At 40.1% G+C, this 15,950-nt stretch overlaps 1 protein-coding gene across 1 annotated transcript; it reads right to left on the reverse strand.

Annotated features, from left to right (window-relative positions):
* Positions 1-107: 107 nt before the first annotated feature.
* Positions 108-15,204, reverse strand: copa (COPI coat complex subunit alpha). Its single transcript, XM_073873709.1, has 29 exons — positions 14,965-15,204; positions 14,405-14,510; positions 14,252-14,325; positions 14,053-14,133; positions 13,885-13,965; positions 13,618-13,723; positions 10,384-10,493; positions 9,428-9,527; positions 9,098-9,316; positions 8,875-9,025; positions 8,704-8,770; positions 8,527-8,602; positions 8,360-8,442; positions 8,049-8,274; positions 5,759-5,897; positions 5,503-5,665; positions 5,277-5,423; positions 4,462-4,656; positions 4,277-4,367; positions 3,947-4,035; positions 3,729-3,852; positions 3,527-3,616; positions 3,188-3,294; positions 2,961-3,110; positions 2,519-2,842; positions 2,325-2,435; positions 2,073-2,234; positions 1,159-1,353; positions 108-512 (listed from the first exon to the last, which is right to left on the reverse strand). The coding sequence occupies exons 1-29, from the start codon at positions 15,010-15,012 to the stop codon at positions 453-455; spliced, it is 3,675 nt and encodes a 1,224-aa protein (XP_073729810.1). The 5' UTR covers positions 15,013-15,204; the 3' UTR covers positions 108-452.
* Between the last annotated feature and the right edge of the window lie 746 nt (positions 15,205-15,950).

Genomic DNA, 15,950 nt, shown 5'->3' on the forward strand with positions numbered 1-15,950 from the left:
ATATGATTTCTTACTAATAAAAATTGTAAATGCTATACAAGTGATAACTAGTTCAGTCTCGGATATAAACACTAACATTTTTTAAATAAGGAGGACAGTAAACTATATTTGTTTTCCAGAATTTTATTTCCATAAGAGAACAGGAAAGAAAAGTGTGTTTTGCACACTTATAATGCATGAATGCACTTGAGACAGGGTTATAGATGTACAGTTAGTTACTCATACTAAAGAAAGGGAACAAACCCCTCCTCCCGTTAGGCGAGCATAAAGATACAGACACTTCATATATATAATAATGCAAAGCAAAGTCACAGACAGAATTCATTATTCATAAGGAATTTTTTTCTAACTTCCTTTTGCTCTGATCACACGCAAGTTTTTATTACATTATCTTAAAGAAAAAAATGAGAGAGACATCCTCATCTGTTTCCATTGATGTTGACGTCAATCGTTCAACGGAACTGTAACGGGCTGACGCGCAATCCAATGACATCTTTACCGATCTGGGTTACCTAGGAAACACGAGAGATAGCCAAATGAAATTGTTTTCTCACTTAACAGTCAATAATCAGATTTACTTCCTATATCACATACTAATAATACAAGATGTTTTCTATCAATAAAGTTTTGGAACACTCACTCGTTCTTTATAAATGTTTTTCCACATTACAGAATAATAATAAACTCGTCCAAACTATGGCATAACACGAATGTAACTGTGGGAAATATTTTGATGACTAAAAGCATCTAAAATAAATCAAAACTCTTGATATATTTTATCATCTGAAGTGCAGTGACCCTTTGCCTAGAAATTGCAAAACCATACTTGTGTCATTTAATCAATTAGCATCTTAAAGTTTCACCTCAGGATGATTTTTACAGAATATCTAAGTTATCGAGATAATCTGGGCTCTTTTCATCGATTAATTTATTTAAAAAATAAAATTGTAAAATAAATATTAGTTTTCTAATAACAGAAATTCATCTTTTTGGTAAAGCTATATGTTGTATACAAAAGTAATTTCAAGCAATTAACCATACAGCTTCAAATTAAATGATTTAAGACCCCAGTTAACATTTCAGTCAAGCGTTTCAAAACTTTTTACCTTTAGTATACATATATTGTATAAACGGATGTTACAAGATCTCAGTACTGACCTGTGTGACCCTGCAGACCTCTCCTTTGTATTTCGGGCAGTAGCAGGCTCCAGACAGTGGACACTTCTCTACGGGCCGCCCGCGGTACAGGGGAGTGTATGAGGCTGCACAGATGTCAAAGGGATTGTGGGGGTCGTAGTTCAGTTGGTGGGCATCTGTCAGGCTCTTCTCACAAGCTGCAAGAATCTTTCGTGTCTGAGAATCCAAAGACAAGACGTTACTTACAGAGCAAGCAAGTGTATTAAATAGGGCGAAAGAATGCAGGCAAAATGTGTCGACATAGGTTTTTTACAAGAATTTTTTTTTTCAAAATATTTCAACATAAGCATTTGACTGAATGGTTCATTTGAAAACCAAAAATTTGACCCTGGACTACAAAACCAGTCTTTAGTTGCATGGGTATTTATAGCAAAAGCCAATAATACAATAAGACTTTTCTTTTATGCCAAAAATGATTTAGGATATTATGTAAAGATCATGTTCCATGAAGATATTTTATAAATTTCCTGCTTTAAATGTATAAAAACTTTATGTGAGTGGATGCAGTGCTAAAGACTTCATATGGACAACTTTAAAGGCTATTTTTTAATATTGAGATTTTTGCACCTTCAAATTCATACATCTCAGATATATCTCAGGCAAATATTGTCCTATCCTAACAAACCATACATCAATGGAAAGCTTATTTATCTTTCAGATGTATAAATCTCAATTTCAAAAATTGACCCTTTCGACTGGTTTTCTGGTCCAGGGTAAAAAATGGTTCTTCTATGGCATTGCCGTTTAATGTACATTTCAAGCACCTTTATTTTTAAGAGTGTACCCCTAAATCTAATCCTGTTTCGACATTACTACATATAAAGCAAAACATGTTTTTGGTAAATTTCTCATCTACACGACCGTTATCTTTATACCTGTTGTGCAACTTCTTGTTTGGGGCCGAGCTCAAGGAGACGGCGAGCGAATCCCGCTGCTGTTTTGAAGTTCCGGAGTTTGAAGAAAAGATTGAGAGCCGTTCTCAACACCAACACCATGTGGACGGGCTGCAGACTGCAGTGCGTGAAGTATGCCGCCATCTTACGCAAACACACAGAAAATAAAAGATTAGCAAACACATAATATACAGTCTTTACTGTACTGTACTAATAAAAAACAAGTGATCATACCTCACACAGTCGCTTCTGGTCATCTAGAGAGTCTTTAGGAAGTTTCTTCCTCTCCGTCTCCATACTGAGGCCGATGATGTACTCTTTACAGATAGTGATCAGCTGCTGTGCCTGTAATTATAAGGTTTAATATAAAAACAAGACACGACTACACACAGAGGTAACTGTACTTTACCACCATCTCTCTCGCATACCTCTGCAATCTCTTGTTTGTTGTCGACCACGAGCAGTGGAACTGACAGCAGGATGGCCCTGAAGCGCTCCACGGCATCCTCGAAGCGCCCGGCCGTGGTCAACTGGTAGCACTGCTGCAGGCGCGAAATGAGGTCAGACAGACGCAAACCCACCGCTGGCAGGCCTCCTTTGGCACCGCTGTCCTTCCAGTTCCTCTGCGGGTAACTGTGCAAGCAGGGCAAAGACGGCAGTCCCAGGTAACAGGTGTGACCGCGGGACAGGGTCTGCATGAAAATCTGCTTATAGGGCCCGAACTGAACCACACCGACCTGATCGTGTAGCAACTGTAGAAAGAGACGGCCTTCATTACTCCCATCATTTCAGCCAAAATCAAAACTGTGACATGAACGCTTGTATAGAAAGCGCAATGCTTGTCAAAGTTAACAGTAGAAAGTATTTTACCCTCATAGCTGTCTCGAAGGAGCCGGCCAAGATGTGATCCACGGCCAGCTGAGAGTTGTTGCACCACGTCTGGGTGGGGCTTGTGCCCTTGGTGGGCGGTACAAAGAAACCTTCTCCCTCAGCCCCACCTCCACCAACAGAAGGCACATCCTCTTGGTTAAGGAAGCACAAAGTTATTAGATAGTCTTTTATTTTGAAATGAAATCAAAATCAACAATGGCACTCACAAGTTCTGGAGGTAAGTCCAGATCTTCCTCAACATCCCAGCCTCCACCTTCCTCTTTCCCGATAGCTCCATCGTCTCCCAAACCTTCCTGAGCATCCATGAATCCATCTGAGGAGAGCAAGCGTGATGGATAAACATTCTGATGAAAATGTCAACTCCAAAGCATTCATGATATTCTGGTCCCTAAATATATCTCGGATCCCTTTTTCAACGTAGATCAATTTGTCCATTTTATTGTCCACCAGAAAAATTATATTCAAATCATGAGCAAGTTTAACATTTAAGCAATCAACATGATCAACTAATGAGCTAAATAACAAGAGAATAGAGAGAGAAAGACCTTCATCCAAATGAAGTTCTGCATCTTCTCCCCAGCCTTCTGCTCCAGCAGTATCCATGTCAATATCAGCAACCATCTGTCCTGCTTTACCTTTTTAACAAAAACACAGCATTTTTTTTGCAAAATTAGATCCATCCAACTTCAAAAGTCCTGGTGGTTACCAACCACGAGTCTGGATAAGTATGAAAAGACTGTCAATCACCTTTGGCAGCAATGGCTCCCTCAAAGAAGCCCTTAGAAACGGTGAGCAGAGGCCAGTTGGTGTCCAGGGGGTTGATGGGAGGTGGTGGCTGCAACAGCTGAGCATTGGGGTCGACTTCAGGCACCTGCACGTGGAAAGAATTCACCTGTCAATCATCCTGAGGATCTATTAAACATTTATAGGTCCATGTCTCTCACAGTTATAAGAGCATAACTAACCACTTCTTTTTCCGGATCAAAGGTCTCTTTGAGGGCCTCGGCTTCTTCGTCCATCCCATGAGTGGCAGCAGTCAGGTAAGCCAAAGACTTCTGGGAATTTGAGTGACACAGAATTCTTTAAGATTATGGGAATTTCATTTTATTTATTATGACTCAACTTGTATACTTAAATATTCTGATTTCTTTGTATGAATTCAATATTTGGCTTGATGGCTACATCTGGTAGAAAATTGTGTCAATCGCCTACTTAGAAATCCCCTTACTGATAAAAATGCTGATGTGTCAAATACTTATTTTACTTAGATTATTCATAGTAGTGAAGGCACATACTCTGTCCACAGTTCTTCAGGATTCGCACACGCTCGCTGACATCACCCAGGTAAAGAGCGCCCTGATAGTGTCCGCTCATGTCCTTTCTTATCTCAGCTGTAACACACACCAGAAGCAACATTTAAACATCACTCAAAAATAAAAATAATACGTTTTGAACACATGCTCGGACTTCCTCTTCCTCACTCAGCTATCTTCATCATCTTCCTGAGCTTGGTCAGGTTGCCAGTGATGAGGTACAGAAATGTGAGCTTGTCGAAATTCTTGGTTCGCTGGTAGCACATCTCCACCACCTGGTGATGACCCTGGAGTAGAGCAGCTTCGCCGAGGCGCTCCCAGCAGCTACGTTCATCCAGGGCTTTTGCAGCCTCCAGCGCCACCTGCAGGGATGGAGGCAAGGTGGTTTTTTGTGTTGACTTAAAATATGAACAATTTCTATGCCATTGACGAGTTATCTCATCAATTAAGAGAAAACGCTTCCCTTCCAATGATGCTTCCCTGACGAGTTTTTACAGCAATCTATATTTCTGTTGTTATCCACTAGGTGGCACTCTTACAAAACTTATAAAACACTTAAGCACCCACTGAATTAGAAACAGTAAAAAGTATTATGTTTTGATCATTGTTCTGAATCTGATCGCTAACAAAAGTCCTTTACAAAAATGCAAGTCTCTCAGCTTTTTGCTAAATTTGCTATTTTTGAAGAAACCTAACCATGTTGTAGAGGTGATAAAAAAAGAGAAAAAATTCAGATGGATTTTTTTCATTTTTTGTTTGTTTGTTTGAAATCAGATGGTTTGTTTTTTATTTGATATATTTAACGTTTATATATTTATAGAAAAACGTTTTCTGGAAGGCATTAAACTTTTGTTAAAATCATCAAAAATTCTGCCGCTGGCTGGCAACTTTTAAAAAAATGATGGCGGGGAAAGACTTAAATAAAACTTTTATTTTGACTTCTAAAGGGCCTTTAAGAGTATTTATCATCACTTCTGCATACCTCAATGTTTCCACACTCCAGTGCCAGGCTAAAGCGAGTCTTCTCGTCCTTGACGAAGTGCAGCGCAACCTCTGGGTAACCCTTCTTCTGCAGGTAGGCAATGATTGACTGGCCTACCAGTTTAGCATTGCGCACCATATGAAGAACCTGAGGAAGATGAGGTGGTTAGAACAATACAAAATAAAAAAATAAACCTGAAAAACACAGCTGAAAATACAAAACAAACCTCTTCGTATTTGCGATTGACCAGAGCCAGTTTAAAACGATACTCGGTGGGGTCAATGTTGAGCACTCGTGGCCTGCATTCACGATCCAGACAGTACACACTGTTGCCTCTGACTCTTGTCACGTAGATGGGCAGGTCCAAGGTACGGATTATACCGTGATCACTGCAAGAGACACATTAGGTCACATTAAGTCACATAAATAGTTTAAAATGTAAAAAAAATTGGCATTCGTTTTGTGTGCAGCTGGTGCAATACCCTGAGGTGAGAGCATATTTGATATGATTGGAAGTGGTGTAGATGAAGACATCATTCTCAGCCCAAGCACCGCTCTTCACTCGGATGTTCTCGTGGATGTTGCACAGGCTGTCCAACTTCTTGTTGCAGATCATGATGGCTGATGGTTGAAAGAAGCGATTATTTAGTATTATTTCATTTGATAAGGCAAAAAAAATATCAAGCCTAGTTATCCAAACAAAACCTAAAATGTTGAACACCTTTCCCCAAAATCTCATTATTACTTAAAGGGACTTTTCTGAAAATATTCTCATTTTCCAGCTCCCCTAGAGTTAAATATTTGATTTTTATCGTTTTGGAATCCATTCAGCTGATCTCCGGGTCTGACGGCATCACTTTTAGCATAGCTTAGCATAATCCATTGAATCTGATTAGACCATTAGCATCGCCTAAAAAAACCCCAAAAAGTTTTGATATTTCTCCTATTTAAAACTTGACTATTATCTTTTTACATCGTGTACTAAGACCGACAGAAAATTAAAGGTTGTGGTTTTCTAGGCCGATATGGCTAGGAACTATACTCTCATTCTGGCGTAATAACCAAGGACTTGGCTGCCGTAACATGGCTGCAGCAGCAGGCGCAATGATATTACGCAGTGCCTGAAAATAGTCCCCTTCGTAACTTAGTACCGTTTCTGCTAGGGATGCACCGAAATTTAGGCCGCCGAAAATTTCGGCCGAAAATGGCATTACCGGTTTCGGGCCGAAATAAAAAATCCAGCCGAAAATGTAAACCGAAAATGAATGTCAACCGCGCCCTCCCATCTGTGCGCTAGCGCTTGGGTTTCACTCACGGTGATCAGTCGTCTCCCACCCCTCCCCTTCGTGCTCAATAGTGCTGCAACGACGTGTCGACGTCATCGATTACATCGACTACGCGAAGCGTCACGCTGTTTACATTAATCTCGCGTAATGGCGGCTTCTGCTCCTGGCAGTGTTATCCATACATTTATTTGTTTGTGTGCGCCACAAAATCAACTATGGTCGCAACATTTACATTTTTATTTTCATTTAAAACGGCTTCATTTATTGTTGTGAGCGTTCGGTGGTGCCTCTCTCTCTCTCTCTCTCTCTCTCTCCCTCTCTCCCTCTCTCTCCCTCTCTCTCCCTCTCTCTCCCTGTGCGTGAAGCCCCTTGACAGCGCCTCTCATACATGACACTGAGTGAAAGAATTAAAAGTTGGATGTGTTTTCAATGCGGATTCCTCTGTGTACTTGCATTTTCACGTAAACGTTAGATGTTACTGACAGAGAAGACGACTGATTTGAGTTTATCATGAAAGGTTAGCAGTGTTTTCCCACACACACTGGTTTTCTATGTGCTTGTGCGCGAGCTCTCTCTCCTATGCCCGTGCATGCCTTCTGTAGTAACTCTGTGTAATGGCAATTTTGTAATTTGCGCCGAATTGTCTGCGATGTCTCGTTTATAAATCAAGATTTAAGTAACTTAGTAGTTAAAGTAACAGCTGGTTGGATTAAACACAAGGTTATTGGGTCATGTTTAGTCACTATTTTAATAGTCTTTGGGGTGGTTTCCTGGACAGAGATTAGCTTAAGCCAGAACTAGACCTTAGTTTAATTAGGAAATATAATTAGTTTAAACAAACATGCCTTACTAAAAACATTACTTGTGTGCATTTTGAGGACAAACTAAAGGCACTGATGTATTTAAAGATATGTCAGTGCAAGATGTTTTCAGTTTGGACAGCTCTTATATTTATTTTAGTCTAGGACTAGTCTAATATGTGAAAATAGCATTCAGTTGTGTTAAAATGCTAATTTCAGACCTTATTAATGTACAACTTTGTTCTTTTTTATAAATGTTTGCAATTTCTTTATTGTTTATTAGATTTTTCCCACCTTTTTGCTGATCCGAAAAATAATCTAATCTGTGCCTCAAAAACTGTAATGTGATCCGAACTGTGAGTTTTTTTAATTCGTCACACACCCCTAGTAAAGTTAGTACACAGCAATTGTACTAATAATTGGCATAATAATTTATTTCGGTGTTTCGGTTTCGGTTTTTCGGCCTTGGTTTCCTTTTTCCGGTTTCGGCCAAGAATTTTCATTTCGGTGCATCCCTAGTTTCTGCTGTTTTTGAATCCCTCCCACTCTCAAGTGGTACTAAACTCCTTGGAAAAGCTAACCAAGCCAAAATAAAATTAGCTGACATGACCTGACCCGTGAGGTACTATCCAATGGAAAAGCACCAGAAGGCCATCAAAGCACCATAACTTGAGAAATTACAGTACCGTGTTTGGCCAGCAGGGCCACGTGGTTGGCATCGGCGCTCCACACCACATATTTGACCTTAGCGATTTTGACGGTGGCGAGGGATCGCTTCTGCTGCACGTCAAAGAGTGTGACTCCGTCAGCGTCCCGCAGCAACAGTGATCCTGTTCCAGCGTAGAAGATCTCCTCGCAGCTCGGCACCTGCACCTTCTTCACAATCTCATTCTTCAAATTCTTTATCAGCAGCTAAGGTGGAAAGCAGGGAAATATTATAACTTGAGTTTTATGTGAGCGCACAGTTTTTGACTAGTACTTTACTCTACTGACTCACCGAGTGCATGCGATCGAGCACGGCAAACCGATTCCTGGCCACCCACACTGCAGTCAGGCCAGAGGAGCGTTTACCCTCAGGAGCTAAACATTCACAAATCAAAGTGTGAATGACTCAGAACTGAGCAGGTGAGGGGGATTTATACTTTTTTTTAAATGTAATTTTACCATCAGGATTCTGGGAGTCACTCTCCCTTGGGATGGAGTACAGGTCATAAGTGCTGTTTTCCAGGTTAGTGGCTCTCTAGAAAGGAAAAATGATTGATGCACGTTCAATCCACCCTATTAAAACTTTGTCTAAACATACTATACACCCTCTATTTAATAATGTAATACAATACTCACAGTGCACAACAACACAGCATTCTCCGCAGGGTTGTAAGACATACTGAACACTGGGAATTTTGATCCGCTGTCAACATAAAAAAACATTATTTAGACATGTACAGTAATGAACTAAATTTAAACATGATCCAAACACTGCACATCATCTTAAACAGTCAATCATTCACATACCTGCGCAGCTGCATGACAGCTGTATCCTTACTGCTGTTGAAATCCAGCTGACGCAAGAAACGGTCCTTCACATAGTACAGCATGTTACCGTACACGGCATACGCTGGACGTTCCCTCTCCAGCTTAAACACCAGCATCCCGCTGTCATGACCTGACACAGATGATTACAATTAAAAGCATCACATCACTGCCCAAACCAATCCCAAAGTCACCTGTTACCTACCAGCAGCAAACAGGTTGAGGTTGGGGTGAGCTCCCAGCACCCAGAAACGGTCGTGATCTCTGCGAAAGGTCTGGACTCCGGTCCTCTTGGACATGTCCCACACACGGATGCTCTTGTCCTCAGAGTTGGACAGGATGAGCTCCTGGCGAGGGTGAAACACTGCACAGGACACGTTGTTGTAGTGCCCCCTACAGGTGTCCAACTCCCATGCTTTTGACTCTACAAAACAAGAAAAAATATTTGTGTCGTGTATCTCCCTGTTAAGCTGATCATATAACAATATTAAACCATCTCAACACAATGTCTAAAATCTAACTTTTTAAACCTTACCGTTCATTCTCCAGATCTTCACCTGACGGTCATCTGCCCCTGATACAATAAGAGGCATGCTGGGATGGAAAGCTGCCCAGTTTACCCCTCGATCATGCCCCTAAGAGCCAAAAAACAAATTCGTATATTTGCACAGACAAACATATACTTGATCATACATTAATTGATCTTAGGGGCTGTTTACACTTGGTATTAAGATGTGTTTTCATCGATCGGATCACAAGTGGACGAGAGAGACACATTACGTTTACACCTGGTATTTAAATCCGTCTCTTTTGTCCACATTTGACCGCTTCTGTCCTGAATACTGTGAAGGGGTGGTCTGTGAGACGGTGGGCGAGTCTCTCTGCTGTCATTCAAACGCGAGCGGGAGTAATTATGAGTTTATATGGATGCAAACTAATATTATGTCGGAGTGCACTGCTTGTTTAGCAAGTAAACATGCTGCACAGTGTTTTGTACATGAGTATGTAAGAGCTTTCTTTGAATTTTCAGCGCAATTGATGAAATAGGATCGCGCAACTTTCACACGCTTTCAAAACGAAACTACGGAGATCAGCCGCTTAGTTTTATCAATGAAAAGCTAAAAATAGTGCTATTCACCGAATGTTCACGCCAGAAGTCAAAAAAGACGTAAAACTTGTGTTTAATACCTCAGATTAGATAAATGGGCGGAGAGAAGGCGGTCGCGTGTGCCTGTTCGAACGCATTCAACCACATGTGCGTTCCGCAACTCCAAAGCGATCCGATCGAAAGTGGTTTCGACCACCTCTGAATGTGGTTGAAAGTGGTTGAAAGTGGACGAGCTCAAAACGTTTTGAACACCGTTTACACCTGGCATTAACGTCGTCCACTTGTGATCCGATGGACGAAAACACATGTTAATGCCAAGTGTAAACAGCCTGTGTAATAACTTCACAAACCCAAAATTACATCTAAATAAAGCAAATTCTCACCTCCAGAACATGTTTCACCACGGCATCAGATGCCCCGAACAGATCGACACCAGAGATGCCGCGCACCTCCGCATCCACAGCACCCGGAGACAGATTTTTCTTCCTCAGACCTGGAATCAACATTTACAGTCCCACACACAGTCCCATTTACAAGTTACACAGGGACAACCACATACCGGGAAGGGAAAAAAAGAGGAACATCATTAAAATTACTATTTATAAAAAGCCATTTGTTTGATAGTTATTGCATAAGAGGCACCTAAATATTTTGTTGGGCCGCTAAACATTTCAGGCACATTAGAAAACAAACACAACAAACGTCCTCCATTACTGTCGGTCTAAACCTGAGTTAAAGGGACACTCCACTTTTTTTGAAAATATGCTCATTTTCCAGCTCCCCCAGAGACAAACACCTGACTTTTATCGCTTTGGAATCCATTCAGCCGATCTCCGGGTCTGGCACTACCACTTTTAGCATAGCTTAGCATAATCCATTGAATCCGACCAGACCACCAGCATCGTGCTAAAAAAACAACCAAAGAGTTTCAATATTCTTCCCATTTAAAGCTCGACCCCTCCGCAGCCACATCGTGCACCAAGACCGACGGAAAACCAAAAGTTGCGATTCTATAAGCAGATATGGCTAGGAACTATACTCTCATTCTGGCGTAAAAATCAAGGACTTTGCTGATGTAACATGGCTGCAGAAGGTGCAATGATAGCGGGGAACTATTTTCGGGCACTACGTAATATCATTGCGCCTCCTGCAGCCATGCCACGGCAGCAAAGTCCCCGATCACCACGCCAGAATGGCCTAGAAAATCACAACCTTCAACCCTCCGTCAGTCCCAGCACACGATGCAACCACAGAAGAGTCAAGTTCCAAACAGGAAAAATATCCAAACTCTTTGGTTATTTTTGAACGCGATGCCAATGGTCCAATCAGACTCAATGGATCATGCCAAGCCATAAGTGGTCCCGCCAGACCCATGGATCGGCTGAATGGATTAAACACCAAAAACCAAATGTTTATCTCTAGAGGAGCTGGAAAATTAGGCTTTTTTATATATAAAAAAGTGGAGTGACCCCAACTATAGTGAACTCCACCAAAGACAATGGTACCCGACAACATATGTAAATCACAATGCAAGAACACCCGGATTGTGGTTGTTATTGGAGAGAGCCCTAAAATCACATTGGGTTGGTGAGAAGAATTGGGTTGGAAAGATTGGGTTTGAAAAACGTGAGAGATGATCAGCTTAACTCAGATTAAGACCCAGAGAGAAGAGGAGAACAGAATGTGTGTCTGAGATCTAAGCACAAATGCCGAATGATTAAAAGTCCAACAAAAGCTACTGCAGTAGTGACCGCTGTACACATGTGGATGTTTCCGGGGCGGGGGTTCATGGGAACTGCACAGGAAGTGAGCGGTGAATGAATGGACTGGTGGATTGATGGGGATGGAGCATGTCTAATGTTCTCTGGAGGGGCGCTGAACGTTAGATGCGTGAGAAATATCGCAGTTAATTCATGCATTTGTTAGCGATACAATGATATATCAAATTATCTTTCAATCATGCACTTGGGTTTAAGAGTCATTAAATTACACATTTATTTGTTTTAAGTAAGTGGAAAGGGATAGTTCACCCAAAAATGACAATATGTCATCATTCACTCATCTTTGTGTTGTTACAAACATGTATGAATTTCTTTGTTCTGCTTAACACAAAGGAAGATATTTTAAGCAATGTTTGTAACCAAACAGCTCTTGAACACCACTGACTTCCATAGTATTTTTCTCTCTTACTATGGAAGTCAATGGTGCTTCTGTTTTCTTGCTTGATTACAAATGTCTTCCTTCGTGTTTACAAGAAAAAATTCATACAGGTTTGTAACAGCTTGAGGGTCAGTAAATGATGACAGAATTTTAATTTTTTGGTGAACTATCCCTTTAAAGACACACTTACATACTTAACAAAAAGTATAGTAATGTAATAAGTAAAAAATGTCATGGGTGTTATTTTAGGATTGTATCCATATATTGTTTAGTTCAAGCAGTCGAGTAATCTGACATTTGTACATGCATCAAAGCAAAAGACAACATTAACAAACTTCATTACATATCTATATACTATACACGTAGCTGTTTTGCACATTGGTGTTAATTTGTGTGTGAAGCGAAAGATGACAGAGGGTACAACTTTTTGTTAAACATGTTTTTAGGACATTAAAGTTCTCAGACAGTAAAGACAGCAAGCAGATTAAAAGGTTAATGAGAAACATGTTAAGCAATGAAAAGCAGGAGTCAAACACTGACATTAACAATAGTATTAGAGCATGCAAAAAAACAAAAACACCTCTCATATCAGCATTTCTAAAATAGACAAGGTCTGCGTCTCAATCAGCACCCTTGTTCAATAGTCAGGGCCTGTTTGTTCCCTAAAAATTCCCACAATGCAACACAAAAACCAGTGAGCATCGATGGTCCCCATTTCCTTACCAGAAATCATGTGACCTTTTTTGAAGCGCGAGCAAACTTTATAAAACGCAACAGGATTTTTGAAAAGACAAATGTTTGTTTTAGTTTTAATATAAACACACATTGCTAGACAGGAAGGAACCACAATCTACTTTATATTTAAATATTACATTTAAATATATTAAAATGTAATATTCCTCTAAATTTACACACAGATATATGCAAGAGAATAATAAAAGTGGTTTTCATAATATACTTATACAAGTGTTATATAAACACTATAATATACTAGTGTTTAAAAATTAAGTCGGACAGATGTTGGTTTTGCCGATTGTTGATGAATTATAACAACGTGCTTAAGCAGTCACTGCACAGAAAAATAAGTGAACAGTGTCCCAATGTGAATTGAGATTGCCCGAAACTTTGTACATGATATACTGACTCATGACTTAGGAAGCAAGGGAGCTGATTGAGACACAACCTAGATCACAAATAAATAAAATCTGCCCTTAGGTGATGTACATTAAAAATTGTTTGCCGTAAACAACACGTGCAAGTTCTGTATCTATATCATTATAACGTAGTGTGAGAGGTATTTTTGTGTAGAGCCCAGAGTTTTTTTCTGTACACACTGTAGAGGGAGAACATGAGGAAGAGTACGCCATAGGCAACCTCGCTCTTCCTCCACATTCTCCTTCCATTCCCCCTTTCCCCAGCCTTCCCAAACCACTCCATCCTGTCCCAAACCTCCTCACCAGAAACATCCCACACGCGCACAGTCTGATCCAGGCTGGCCGACACCACCAGGTCCTCAGAGGGATGAAACTGAGCACACATCACGTAGTGATTATGGCCAGTCAGCACACTGGAGAGAAAGCACAGAGACCATATGAGAGTTAGTGAGTTTCTCCACAGGGGCGCCCAGTGTTTTTTGGATGTAACGGCATTTCATCATATTTCATTGATTAACCCTAATCGCATAATTAATCGTCCGAGCCTTAGTTGAAAATTGTACAAATACTCACACAGACACATGTTCTGGACTGCCAGTTCCAAATGCGGATGGTCTGATCATCAGAGGCACTCAGGATCCAGGGATACTCCTGAGGAAGAGAGTGAGATGTATAGGACTTCTGTACTATATATTATTGTTACAATTAATAAAAGTGCATTATAAATATAGAGCCTACATGGTGGAAGAAGGTGGTGCGAATGTAGTCAAGATGTCCCAGAAGAGTGAAAAGACACCGACGCAGTTTATAGTTCCAGACCTGAAATAAATATTAATAAACATTTCCCTTTTTAATCAATGCATTATGTTCTTAATCTATAAACTTGCCAAAAGAAAATATGCTATTCTCATAAGATTAGGTTGTGACGGATGCAGACCTTGATCTTGTAGTCATCGCCTCCTGACACAAACAGAGGCTGCTGCTTGTGAAAGTCAATACCTCTGACTGGACCTAAATGACAATTCACAATATCATGAGAGCTTATAATAAAGAACTAGAGGCCATAAGATCATTATAAGGCTTTTCATACCATCATGCTCATCAAACTTGTCGATAAGGGTACACATGCGATAGTCCCACAGCTGGATGACTCCATTGTGCAGACTGGCGAGAATCCAGGGCCTTTTAGGGTGAAAACTTAGTCCTAAACGAGCAAAGATCAAGCAATCACCAAATATGCAGAAGTGTGTATTGAAACAACAATTAGTATAGATCGTGGATTAGTACAGTAACAGCTATTTAACTTCAGTGCTGTTTGCTTTATAATATCATATTTATCTCCCTTTGAATATAATCTGAGTAATAAATAAATCATATCAGATAATGCCATCAACACGTCACTTTAATCCCTTCTGTAATTTCTGTATTGCTAACCAATAGCTGTATGCTAACATCGACTGACTTAACAGTACTCAGTCAAATGTCAAAGGACGAAATTCACTATACAACTAGGTATAGATTATATTACACAGTGATTTCTTAAATTATATCACAAACAGTTCAAAACGAATAAGATGAAATACAGGCGTACATAAAAGTGCCAGTGTAAAGAAACATTCAGGTGAAGTTAGCCTGAGCAGACACTGCGATACTTAGTCCTTTCACTCGGGCCGACTTTGTCTCAAATTTGGTCAACATTTTCACTGACAATAAAAAACCGAATAGGAATGTGTTACGTTTGAAGATAAAGATCAATTTACGTGAATTTAAATCCTAAAATCATCCCCTGTCAGAAAGGGGTTTTGCATTAAGTGTTATATGTTTCTTCGGCTTCACTTCCTTAGCTGACACGTCTACTGAATCCACTCAATCCGGTCTGTGTGTTCCTGTGTGAGAACAATAAAGTTTGACGATTCAAATGCCAACGTCTCAACGTCCACGTCATAGAGGCCGTTTCCATAGATATCGCCGTTTCTCAATCCGAAGGCTGCAGCCTCCGGAGGTCGCATTTCCAGGCTGCATACGTCATCAAGACTGTTCTAATTCAGAATATTTACAATTATAAAGGTAACTATTATTCTTAGTTAATCGTAAATTGTTGTAATATGTTAATGACTTGCGAATGTAATACTCAGTTAACGTAAATAAACCAGGCTTGATGACGTATGCAGCCTGCATATGCGGCCTCCGCAGGATGCAGCCTTTCGTTCTCAGCGTTAAAAACATTTAAAGCCCCCTCACTCTTAAATAAATAGTAAAAAGAGCCCGACAAATAATTATTTTTGAATTATGAATATTTTATTATTACTAAATGTTATTTCCTTTAATGCTCTCTGTATTTTGACACGTTATGACAATTTTTACAAGATGTAAGTTAATATAAGTCTCATGTGTGCTTAGAAACGTGTCCGTGACATTTCTGCTCAAAATACTCCACATATAATTTGTTATATCATGTCCAAAACGCCCCTATTTGAGTAGGACCAATAAAGCTCTGTTTTTGTCTGTACCCTTAAATGCAAATGAGCTACTGCTCCTCACTCCCTCACCAACATACACTAACCGCTTTCAGTTAAAATAGATCTGATTCCTGTGAATATACAGTCTTAGACAATAGTATATTTAGCCTCGTTAGC

Source organism: Misgurnus anguillicaudatus, chromosome 2 (genome assembly GCF_027580225.2).
Source record: "Misgurnus anguillicaudatus chromosome 2, ASM2758022v2, whole genome shotgun sequence".
Classification (NCBI taxonomy): domain Eukaryota; kingdom Metazoa; phylum Chordata; class Actinopteri; order Cypriniformes; family Cobitidae; genus Misgurnus; species Misgurnus anguillicaudatus.

Coding starts and splice junctions, on each gene's coding strand:
- copa (XM_073873709.1), bottom strand. CDS start 15,012: ATGTTGACCAAATTTGAGACAAAGTCGGCCCGAGTGAAAGGACTAAGT. Junction 8,443..8,526: donor TGACTCCCAGAATCCTGATG/GTAAAATTACAT, acceptor GTGAATGTTTAG/CTCCTGAGGGTAAACGCTCC. Junction 4,036..4,276: donor CCTGAAGAACTGTGGACAGA/GTATGTGCCTTC, acceptor CAAATTCCCAGA/AGTCTTTGGCTTACCTGACT.